Raw genomic sequence first — 13,089 nt, forward strand, 5'->3', positions numbered from 1 at the left:
CGGTTTCGATACATTTCCATTGAAGTCTATGAACCACAAAATCTAAATGCATTCCGCTAAAATAGCACTGGACCCTTCCCCAAAGTTGCATCACAGCTATGCTGAATTTCTGGGAACAAGCACAATGACTGGAAGCAATGTCATTTCCATGGTCATGTAATTCATTGTGACCCAAGTCGCATCTGAAATCGCATCAGTGTGAACCAGGCCTAAAGAGAAAAGTAATATTTAATGTACTCATAATACACCCCCTTGTTTCCTCCTTCCCTCTGATCAACAAATAATTAAGGCTTCATTTAGGCGTTCAGTTGGAGCTGACAAAAGTGCATGGTTGAGCAACGCATTTGCTGCCCACCAACTGCTTCCCCCAAGTTGCAATTGGCAGCAGAAGGGGATTTTTACGTACTGTGGTTGCAATGCTTCAGGTCAGTGGCAAACTTTTCCCACCATGTAGAAAACAATGGGCAACAAGCCCAACGAACACCATGCACTCAAGCAAATAGGAAAGTGCTGCAAACATCTTACAACTGTGTGCAATGCATGTAAATACGGCAAATTTGACAGCAAAAATGGGGTTAAAAAAAAAAAAAATAGGCATCACATCCCTTCCTTACTGCCTGCCAGTAGCCTCTGAAGCTTGATTCGAATGCAGATCAGGCTTCAGAGGAAAGGGCGATTTAGACACAACTTAAATGTATTCCAGAATTTTAAAATCAAAGAACTTTGTTTTTGAGAACCCATGTCATCACTAGGTCGGTCTGTGGATTCTCGCTCCAAGCTTGGTGGAAGGGGCTGGCAGGTTCCCATAAGTGAGACTCTGCCTGGGGAGCACCATAAGAACACATGCCTGGGATACCTTTGCGCATGCATGGAACTCCCTGCTGGCCACTGGGTGCTTAAGATTTTAGGTGTGCAGTCTACTAGTTGATTGCTTGAGCATGCATGTCTAAGGGGATTCTGGGGATCTGTTCTTTCATACACAACTCTGGAACAAAATCATTGATGGACAAAGAAAGCTTTGGCTGAAGCTACAGCAGCTATTTTGAGTCTGTCTTAACTTGAGACATTTATCAATCCTTCTCCTCCCGATTTATACGGTCATTGACGGTTTCCCACAACTATTGGCTCTCTTTGCCATATATTGTGTATATATTGTGACTATGCATGTTTTCAAGGACATTAAAGTAATCTGTTTCAACAAAAGGAAGGGTTGGGGGAGGGGGAGGCAAGACTGAACTATGTACATACACAGTATGGGCATTCTAAACTGTAGAGCCAGCTGATTGTGATTATCACTGGAGCGATGACATTGGTGACGCTGTATTGACACCTGGGCCCCTTACACAGTAGCATGTGCTATCTATTGGAATTTGTCTGAGGTCGCTTCCTTACAGGCATAATTAGATTTCCAGAAAGAGCAACTGAAATCAGCAATAAAAACGGAGGAAGTTGAGAACTGGTAGGTAAGAGGAAAGTACATTTTCAGCCTGGGAACCTTGCGGACCAAGTTAAGTTTAAAGAGAAAAACACACAGGAGGTGCCACAGTGAACGACAGTTATCAGCTGCAACAGAACAGAACAATACTAACATCACAACCTAGATCTCCAAGTGATGGCAATTCATTACACATTACCTTCCTCCTGATGAATGCTTGCGTTTTGGAGGTCTCTGTCTGGCACTTTCAATTACATACTGTAAAAACAGAAAAAGAAGCATAAAAATAAAAAATGATATACATATACACACACAAAATTATAAACACAACACTTTTGTGTTTGCCCCCATTTATCATGAACTGAACGCAAAGATCTACGACTTTATGTACACAAAAGGCCTATTATCCTAAATCTGTTAGTGAGCACTTCTCCTTTGCCAAGATAATCCATCCACCATTAGACAGCATGATTATTGCACAGGTGTGCCTTAGGCTGGACACAATAAAAGGCCACTCTAAAATGTGCATACACACACTTGTTTTCATTATATATATATATATATACCTAAAACACAAAGTTTAACCACTTGCTTACTGGGCACTTAAACCCCCCTCAGTCCCAGACCAATTTTCAGCTTTCAGCGCTGATGCACTTTGAGTGACAATTACGCGGGCATACAACACTGTACCCAAATGAAATTTTTATCATTTTTTTCCCACAAATAGAGCTTTCTTTTGGTGGTATTTAGTTACAGCTCGGAGTTTTATTTTTTGCTAAACAAACAAAAAAAGATGCAAAAAAAAAAAAAATCATGTTTTAATAGTTTGTTATAAAATTTTGCAAACGGGTCATTTTTCTCCTTCATTGAAGTGCGCTGATTAGGCTGCACTGATAGGCTGCATTGGTGGGCACTGATGGGCTGCATTGGTGGGCACTGATGGGCTGCATTGGTGGGCACTGATAGGCTGCACTGGTGGGCACTGATAGGCATAGTTAAGGCGGCACTAATAGGCACAGATAAGGCGGCACCGATGGGCACAGATAAGGCGGCACTGATGGGCAAAGATGGGCACAGATAAGATGGCACGGATGGGTGGCACGGATAAGTGGCACGGATGGGCACTGATAGGTGGCTCTGATAGGTGGCTCTGATAGGTGGCACTGCTGGGCACTGATGGGCGGCACTGCTGGGCACTGATGGGCGGCACTGGGGTGCAGCACCTTTGAGGCAGATTTTGGGTGGCACTGTGGGTGGCACTGCTGGGTGGCACTGTGGGCACTGCTGGGTGGCACTGTGGGCACTGCTGGGTGGCACTGTGGGCATTATGGGCACTGCTGGGTGGCACTGACAGGGGGGCACTTACTTTATTTCAGGATGGCACTACGGGTGGCAGGTGGGCACTGGCAGGGGGCAGGTGTCCGCTTGAATTGCTGGCCGTGATCGGGACTGATGTCCCGAACACGGCCGCCGGCGATCGGCTTTTTTTTTTTCTCCTCGCGCTGTCAGCGCGAGGAGGAATACTAGCCGATTACCAGCTCCGTTTTATCACATGATCAGCTGTCATTGGCTGACAGCTGATCACGTGATAAGGGGTCGGGATCGACCCCTTACACGGATCGGTGATCAGGCGAGTCTCACGGACTCGCCGATCACAGAGCGCGCCGCGCGCGCCCCTCAGGGGGCGCGCAGGCCGCTCGTAACCGGGATGACGTCAATAGACGTAGTCCCGGAAATGTAGGTCCGCGCTAATGCCGTCATTTGGCAATAGCGCGGATCTGAAGTGGTTAAAAAAGCAAAAGGCCAGCATTTGACAGCAACACTCATGTACACAAGCCCTTAAGTACACTTGCAGCAGAACTATTTGGTGTATTTTAGCACAAACGTTTGTTGAACTTGTAACTTAAATGTTGTCCATTCATACAATGGGTATAAAAATCACATTTTGTTGCTTTGCAGCCTGAATTGAAGACAGACACTGTTTTTGTTTTATTTACTTCTAATATCCAAGTGAAAGATATAACCTCATGTCAGAAAAAAAAAAAAAAAAAAACAGAATCACCTAGTTGAAAAAGGATCACCCTCCTTGTGTCAGTAATTTTGTTGAACCACCTTTGGCTTTAAATTACAGCCTTTATTCTGTTGGGATATGTCTCTACTAGCTTTGCACATCTAGACTTTGCAATATTTGCCCACTTCTCTTTGCAGAACTGCTCAAGTACAGTTAAATTTGATGGTGACCGTTTGTGGACTGCAGTCTTCAAGTCATTCCACATTTTCCTTCAGAAAAAAAGTGTATAGTGGCACTAGATGGATGTATTAGGCACATAAAACTTAAATAACATTATAAATAAATATAAGTTGAATCAGACAACAAAAAGGACAATAAAAAATAAAGCCAAAATAGAGGAATACTAGAACACAATTGTTCACAATGATTAAAACATCATGGAGTATATTGTCTTATGCTGGCCATACACTATACGAAAAATCGGCCAAATCCATGCGAGAGAAAACAATAGTGCCATCGTGTAATGACAAATAAATCATTTAGTGGACATAAATTAATCAATTTTTTGTTTGTTTTTTTACATATACCTAGTGCAAACAGTTCGGACGGGAAGCACGTCAACCTTTAAAAAAAAAACCTTTAAAAATGTATTGTTCGATCAGCAGAAAATTTCCAAACTTGTCCTTCGTTTTTTCGGCTCAAAAACGTCCCAACGGGCTCTCTCACCAAAGGATCTTTTTTTTCATCACCCCTTACCTCTTCTCCATTCCCTTCCCCCCTCCACCCCTAGGTTTTGTTTTATTTTTCTTTATATGCAGCTCAACGCACTGACCTAGGCTTCCAAATAAACGACCAAGATTATTTATCTCGCTATGTTATACAGCCAAGGTCTTCCTAGAGCATAGTAACCATCGAATTGTATATGGTTGTGTTATTACTGTTCGTCTCTCTCCCTTGTCTTAAAAATTCATGACTACGCATGCTAAATGTACTGAATGAATATACTCATGGATATTTTCAATTTTGTAAGCTGTTTTCTTATAATAAAACTTTCAATTTTGTGCCCATTAGCTGGCCGAAATACAAACTGGCCAAATGACTGAATTTCAGACGGTTTTTCGTATAGTGTATGGTCAGAATTAGTCCACAGAGGAAATCCATGACAGAAGATGTGCTTGATGGCAGCACCCTTAGAGTGAAGCAGTAAACTCTCTAGGTAAAACCAGGAACATAGGGTTGCCAGACTAAGTGCAGCATATAAAAACAATGGTTCTAATTAAAACGACAAATGGCAACTCACAAGACAGTAAAAATATACAAGCATATTGTGTGTAAAAGCATCCGTCTCAGAGATTCTCCAGACTGTCCGATTCCTTTGGTGGCCTCGCATGGCTTTGTGTGCCATTGAGGTGATTAGCTACACCTGATTGAGTTTACAAGCCATTTTTAGGAGGGGGTGATCCATTTTCCAACACTGTGATTCCGTTTATGAATTTTTAATTGTTTTTTCTGACACGTTGGTGTTACATCTTTCAATTGGAGGTTATAAGTTGCACTGGGTAAATACAGTTGGATAAAAACGAAAACAGTGTGTCTTAATTTCAGGCTGCAAAGCAATAAACTGCGATTTTAACCACTTCAGCCCCGGAAGATTTTACCCCATTCCTGACCAGAGCACTTTTTACAATTTGGCACTGCATCGCTTTACCTGACAATTGCGCAGTAATGCAACACTGCACCCAAACAAAATTGACGTTCTTCCCCCCCCCACAAATAGAGCTTTATTTTGGTGGTATTTGATCACCTCTGCGATTTTTATTTTTTGCGCTATAAAAACAAATATATATTTTATTTATTTATTTTTTATTATTTTATTTTTTTTACTTTTTGCTATAATAAAATATCCCCAAAAATGTTTAAAAACAAAACAAAATTTCTTCATCAGTTTAGGCCAATATATATTTTTCTACATTTATTTTTTTTTTAATCAAAATCGCAATAAGCATATATTGATCGATTTTGGTTTGCACAAAAGTTAGAGTCTACAAACTATGGCAAAGATTTATGGAATTTTGAATATTTTTTTTTTTACTAGTAATGGCGTATATCTGCACTTTTTAGCGGTACTGCGATGGACAGATTGGACACATTTTTGGGACCATTGACACTTATACAGCGACCAGTGCTATAAAAATACACCGATTACTGTGTAAATTACACTGGTAGGGAACGGGTTAACACTAGGGGGCGATTAAGGGGTTAAATGTGTGTTCCCTCAGTGTGTTCTAACTGTATGGGGATAGGACTGATAGGAGAGGAGACCTAGCGCTGTTCCTACATAGTAGGAACAATCGTCATATCTCGTCTCGTCTCCTCTCCTTTGACAGCACAGGGATTTGTGCGTTTACACACACACGCACCCTTGTACTGGTGCTCATGCATCGGGTCTACCCTCTGGTGGCTCTTAAAGGAACCCCATACCTGCACGGTGTTTTGCACAGGGGAGCCATTCTGCCCCTAAATAAACATGAGCCAAAAGGGGGTGATTCTTTTCTATACCCACTGCAGAATAACTTCAGACTTCAATACAGCCAGCACTTTAATGACAGGTGAGATTTTCCTACAATCAATGATGTAGAAAAGCAAGATGGTCGTTTCTACACAGTTGGTCCTCAACAGGTTCATTTTTGGTAGCATTAAAAGTAAACCTGTGTTTCACCTATGCAGAGCAAAGTGACAGGTTCACTTAAATATTGGCCCATAGCTGATTAACGGCTGCAGGGCCGTTGTTTAACCACTTTCAGACCGGACCATTTTGCTGGTAAATGACCAGAGGTCTTTTTACACTTTGGCACTGCGCTGCTTTAACTGGTAATTGCGCGGTCATGCAATGTTGTACCCAAACGAAATTTGCGTCCTTTTCTTCCCACAAATAGAGCTTTCTTTTAAAAGGTATTTGACTGACTCTGCGATTTTTATTTTTTGCGATATAAACGTAAAAAGACCGCAAATTTTGAAAAAAAATGATATTTTCTACTTTTTGTTATTAGAAAAATCCAATAAACTCAATTTTAGTCATACATTTAGGCCAAAATGCATTCAGCCACATGTCTTTGGTAAAAAAAAAGTCAATAATTGTATATTTATTGGTTTGCGCAAAAGTTGTCACATCTACAAACTAAGGTACGTTTTCTGGAATTTACGCAGCTTTTAGTTTATGACTGCCTATCTCATTTCTTGAGGTGCTAAAATGGCAGGGCAGTACAAAACCCCCCCAAATGACCCCATTTTGGAAAGTAGACACCCTAAGGAAATTGATAAGAGGCATGTTGAGCCCATTGAATATTTTATTTTTTTGCCGCAAGCGATTGAATAATGACAAAAAAAAAATTTTTTTTTTTTGTTTACACAAAGTTGTCACTAAATGATATATTGCTCACACATGCCATGGTTATATGTGGAATTGTACCCCAAAATACATTCTGCTGCTTCTCCTGAGTACGGGGATACCACATGTGGTCGACTTTTTGGAAGCCTAGCCGCGTACGGGGCCCCGAAAGCCAAGCACCGCCTTCAGGATTTCTAAGGGCATACATATGTCATTTTACTCCTCACTACCTATCACAGTTTTGAAGGCCATAAAATGCCAAGATGGCACAAAACCCCCACAAATGACCCAATTTTCGAAAGTAGACACCCCAAGCTATTTGCTGAGAGGCATGTTGAGTCCATGGAATATTTTATATTTTGCCACAAGTTGCGGGAAAATTACAAACTTTATAAATTTTTCACAAAGTTGTCACTAAATGATATATTGCTCACACATGCTATGGGCATATGTGAAATTACACCCCAAAATAAATTCTGCTGCTTCTCCTGAGTACGGGGATACCACATATGTGGGACTTTTTGGGAGCCTAGCCGCGTACGGGGCCCCGAAAACCAAGCACCGCCTTCAGGCTTTCTAAGGGCGTAAATTTTTAATTTCACGCCTCACTACCTATTACAGTTTTGAAGGCCATAAAATGCCAAGATGGCACAAAACCCCCCCAAATGACCCCATTTTAGAAAGTAGACACCCCAAGCTATTTGCTGAGAGGCATGTTGAGTCCATGGAATATTTTATATTTTGCCGCAAGTTGCGGGAAAAATTACAAACTTTTTATTTTTTATATTTTTTTTTCACAAAGTTGTCACTAAATGATATATTGCTCACGCATGCCATGGGCATATGTGAAATGACACCCCAAAATAAATTCTGCTGCTTCTCCTGAGTACGGGGATACCACATATGTGGGACTTTTTGGGAGCCTAGCTGCGTACGGGGCCCCGAAAGCCAAGAACCGCCTTCAGGCTTTCTAAGGGCGTAAATTTTTGATTTCACGCCTCACTACCTATTACAGTTTTGAAGGCCATAAAATGCCAAGATGGCACAAAACCCCCACAAATGACCCCATTTTAGAAAGTAGACACCCCAAGCTATTTGCTGAGAGGCATGTTGAGTTCATGGAATATTTTATATTTTGCCGCAACTTGCGGGAAAATTACAAACTTTTTTTTTTTTTCACAAAGTTGTCACTAAATGATATATTGCTCACGCATGCCATGGGCATATGTAAAATGACACCCCAAAATAAATTCTGCTGCTTCTCCTGAGTACGGGGATACCACATGTGTGGGATTTTTTGGGAGCCTAGCTGCGTACGGGGCCCCGAAAGCCAAGAACCGCCTTCAGGCTTTCTAAGGGCGTACATTTTTGATTTCACGCCTCACTACCTATCACAGTTTTGAAGGCCATAAAATGCCAAGATGGCACAAAACCCCCACAAATGACCCCATTTTAGAAAGTAGACACCCCAAGCTATTTGCTGAGAGGCATGTTGAGTCCATGGAATATTTTATATTTTGCCACAAGTTGCGGGAAAATTACAAACTTTTATTTTTTTTTATTTTTTTTTCACAAAGTTGTCACTAAATGATATATTGCTCACACATGCCAGGGGCATATGTGAAATGACACCCCAAAATAAATAAAACATGTGTGGGACTTTTTGGGAGCCTAGTCGCGTACGGGGCCCCGAAAACCAAGAACCGCCTTCAGGATTTCTAAGGGTGTAAATTTTTGATTTTACACCTCACTACCTATCACAGTTTTGAAGGCCATAAAATGCCAAAATAGCACAAAACCCCCCAAATGACCCCATTTTGGAAAGTAGACACCCCAAGCTATTTGCCGAGAGGCATGGTGAGTATTTTGCAGCTCTCATTTGTTTTTGAAAATGAAGAAAAAAAAAATTATGTATATTTTTTTTCTTTTTTTCAATTTTCAAAACTTTGTGACAAAAATGAAGGTCTGCAAAATACTAACCATACCTCTCGGCAAATAGCTTGGGGTGTCTCCTTTCCAAAATGGGGTCACTTGGGGGGATTTTGTGCTATCTGGGCATTCCATGGCCTCCGAAACTGTGATAGGCAGTGAGGAATGAAATCTAAAATTTACACCCTTAGAAATCCTGAAGGTGGTGCTTGGATTTTGGGGTACCGTACGCGGTTAGGCTCCCAAAAGGTCTCACACTTGTGGTATCCCCGTACTCAGGAGAAGCAACAGAATGTATTTTGGGGTGTAATTTTACATATAACCATGGCATGTTTGAGCAATATATCATTTAATGACAACTTTGTGCAAAAAAAAAAAAAAAAATAATAATAATGTATTTTTTCCACAACTTTTGTCAAAATATAAAATATTCCATGGACTCAACCTGCCTCTCAGCAAATAGCTTGAGGTGTCTACTTTCTAAAATGGGGTCATTTGGGGGGGTTTTGAACTGTCCTGGCATTTTATGCACAACATTTAGAAGCTTATGTCACACATCACCCACTCTTCTAACCACTTGAAGAAAAAGCCCTTTCTGACACTTTTTGTTTACATGAAAAAATATTTTTTTTTGCAAGAAAATTACTTTGAACCCCTAAAACATGAAGTGTTTTTTTAAAGCAAAAGCCCTACCGATTAAAATGGTGGGTGTTTCATTTTTTTTTTTCACACGGTATTTGCGCAGCGATTTTTCAAACGCATTTTTTGGGGAAAAAACACACTTTTTTTTATTTTAATGCACTAAAAATCACTATATTGCCCAAATGTTTGATGAAATAAAAAATATGATCTTAGGCCGAGTACATGGATACCAAACATGACATGCTTTAAAATTGCGCAGAAACGTGCAGCGGCGACAAACTACGTACATTTTTAAAAGCCTTTAAATGCCTTTACAGGTGACCACTTTAGATTTACGGAGGAGGTCTACTGCTAAAATTAGTACCCTCGATCTGACCTTCGTGGTGATACCTCACATGCATGGTGCAATTGCTGTTTACATATGCCACCAGACCAACGCTTGCGTTCCACGTTGCGCCTTAGCAGGGGGGTACAGGGGTGTTTTTTTTTATTAATTTTTTTTTTATTATTTATTTTGCTTTTTTATTTTATTTTTAAACTGTTCCTTTCATTTATATATATTTTTTTATGATTTTTATTGTTATCTCAGGGAATGTAAATATCCCCTATGATTGCAATAGATAGTGACAGGTACTCTTTTTTTTTTAAAATTAGGGTCTATCAGACCCTAGATCTCTCCTCTGTCCTCAAAGCATCTGACCACACCAAGATCGGTGTGATAAAATGCTTTCCCAATTTCCCAATGGCGCTGTTTACATCCCGCAAAATCTAAGTCATGAAATGTTTGTAGCTTCCGGTGTCTTAGGCCATAGAGATGATTGGAGCCATTCTGGTCTCTGATCAGCTCTATGGTCAGCTGGCGGAACCACCGGCTGCATTCTCAGGTTCCCTGTTGGGACAGGAGAGCCTGAGAAAACCATGGAAGATGGTGCGGGGGGGGGGGGGACATTCCCTCCCACTGCTTGTAAAAGTAGTCTAGAGGCTAATTAGCCGCTAGGATTGCTTTTACATAAAAGCCGACCGCTGGCTGAAAAGAATGATACCAAGATGATACCTAAACCTGCAGGCATCATTCTGGTATAAGCACTCAAAGTCCCGCAACATACCAGTATGTTGCTGGAACTGGTTGGGCATATATTGTAATTTTTTTTTCATGCAGCCTGTGGGCTGAACGAAAAAAAAATATTGATCGGTGGGTATGCCCACCATTAGATACCACCCTTCATCCACCCACTTTCTAATGGTGGGCATACATGCACCATTTATATATGCCGAAGCATGGGGGCATCCTCCCGCAAAAGGTAGGAGCAGATCGCTCCTCCACCCCTTATGCCCCCATGCTTCGGCATATATGCTCTTTTTTAACTGTGGTGGTGAAATCACCCCCGACAGTGCTGGAGTCGCGGCTTTATGTATCATGGGAGCAAACGCTGTTGCTGTCAAGATAAATAAATCCGCTCTGCAGCAGAATGGCGTACCTGCTAAGCAAATGATGGTTAACAATAAAACAAAGTAACATTACAGTATAACAGTAGGACTTACCATACCTGCAAAGCAAATACAAAAAAAAAATCGCAAAAAATAACACATTTAACACAATCTGTGCCTAAAATATATATATGCCGAAGCATGGGGGCATCCTCCCGCAAAAGGTAGGAGCAGATCGCTCCTCCACCCCTTATGCCCCCATGCTTCGGCATATATGCTCTTTTTTTAACTGTGGTGGTGAAATCACCTCCGACAGCGCTGGAGTCGTGGCTTTACGTATCGTGGGAGCAAACGCTGTTGCTGTCAAGATAAATAAATCCGCGCTACAGCTGAATGGCGTACCTGAAAACAAAAAATGGTTAACAATAAAACATTGCAGAATAGAATACAGTACAAAGGAGCAGAACAATAGAGAGAGAGAGAGAACAATAAAACGACAACTATTTTTGGTTTTTTTTATTTTATATTTTTTTTGGTTTTTTGTTTTTTTTACTTTTTTTTTTTTTTTTTTTAAACACTTTTTTATGTAACTTTAACACTTCTGTTGTAACGGTTCCAGCGGTTTGGGTCTCTCAAAATGCGATGGCATCTTGGGAGACCCTGTGAACGTGTGCCTAGCCTGTGCAATGCTGTACCCTACGCTAATACTCAACTAGTTCATGGTAGCGTTCAAAACATTCACCAATGCAAAGACCAGGATTGTCAGGACAGCGGGGACAACAATAACGGGTGTCACGCCTAAATCCGCGCTTTCTGCAGACACAACATTTTCTTTGGGGGGCTCGTTGGGTAGGGGTACTCGGGAGGACATAAAGATAATGCCTCTCATGCAGCCGGCTTACTGCATCTGGTAGGGGAAGGTGAGGTGGAGCACCGCCTGGATACAGAAGGGCTCTGACGATATCCTCCTGGAATTTGAGGAAGGATCCAGTCCGTCCTGAAGCTTTGTGTAGTACATAAGCATTCAGTATAGCCAATTGGAATAAATAAACAGACACTTTTTTGTACCAGCGTCTGGCCTTACGGGCAACTAGATACGGCGCCAACAACTGGTCATTGAGGTCCACCCCTCCCATGTTAAGGTTATATTTGTGGACACAGAGGGGTTTCTCCACAATACCAGTCGCCGTAGGAATTTGGACCGTCGTGTCTGCATGAAGGGAGGTAAGAACGAAAACATTCTTATTATCCCTCCACTTCATAGCGAGCAAATTATTACTGCGCAAGCAGGCTCTCTCCCCCAGCCTAAGAGGGGACTCTACAAGCCGCTGGGGAAAGCCCCGGCGATTAGGTCGCACGGTGCCACATGCTCCAATCTGCTGATCAAACAAGTGACTAAACAGTGGCACGCTTGTGTAATAATTGTCCACGTACAAGTGGTACCCCTTTCCGAATAAGGGTGACACCATGTCCCACACTATCTTGCCAGCGCTTCCTATGTAATCAGGGCAGTTCTCCGGCTCTACGTGACTATCTCTACCCTCATAAACCATGAAACTACGTGTATAGCCTGTGGCCCTGTCACAGAGCTTATACATCTTGACCCCGTATCTGGAACGCTTGTTGGGGACGTATTGTTTGAATGACAAGCGACCAGAAAACTTAATCAGGGACTCATCAACGCAGACAACTTGATGGGGAGTAAACATGTCTGCAAAACGTTGGTTGAAGTGGTTTATGAGGGGCCGAATTTTGTAGAGCCGATCGTATTCAGGGTCTCCACGAGGACGACAGAGTTCATTGTCGCTGAAGTGCATGAACCGCAAAATCATCTCGTATCGTGCCCTGGACATGGAAGCAGAGAACACGCGCATATGGTGAATTGGGTCAGTGGACCAATATGACCGCAATTCACTCTTTTTGGTTATGCCCATGTTGAGGGAGAGGCCCAGAAAGATTTTAAATTCGGAAACCGTAACTGGTTTCCATTGTTTGGCAAGGGCGGACTGGGGAATAGTGGCGATGTGTTGAGCAGCGTACAAATTGGTTTGGTCCACAATAGATCTATAGAGATCTTCGGTGAAAAACAGTGAGTAAAAGTCAAGTGTCTTAAAATCAACTGTTTCCACGTTAATGCCAGGTTGGCCAGTGAATGGGGGAAGTACGGGTTCTGCAGAAGATGTGGGCACCCAAATAGGATTGGCGAATTCTGCAGGAAGGGCACTATGGGTACGACGGGCCTGTCTTTGTCTTCTT

At 41.8% G+C, this 13,089-nt stretch overlaps 1 protein-coding gene across 8 annotated transcripts in view; it reads right to left on the reverse strand.

Moving 5' to 3' along the window:
• SUPT20H (SPT20 homolog, SAGA complex component) overlaps positions 1 to 13,089 on the reverse strand; it is a 155,709-nt gene that overhangs the window by 119,668 nt on the left and 22,952 nt on the right. For all 8 annotated transcript variants that reach the window (XM_077484157.1, XM_077484162.1, XM_077484159.1 and 5 more), the window contains exon 4: positions 1,635 to 1,693. In XM_077484157.1, the coding sequence (XP_077340283.1) occupies positions 1,635 to 1,693 (59 nt within the window). The remainder of the gene's footprint in view (positions 1 to 1,634; positions 1,694 to 13,089) is intronic.

This window comes from Lithobates pipiens, unplaced genomic scaffold, assembly GCF_037356315.1.
Source record: "Lithobates pipiens isolate NorthernLeopardFrog02 unplaced genomic scaffold, aLitPip1_a1.2 Scaffold_16, whole genome shotgun sequence".
NCBI lineage: Eukaryota > Metazoa > Chordata > Amphibia > Anura > Ranidae > Lithobates > Lithobates pipiens.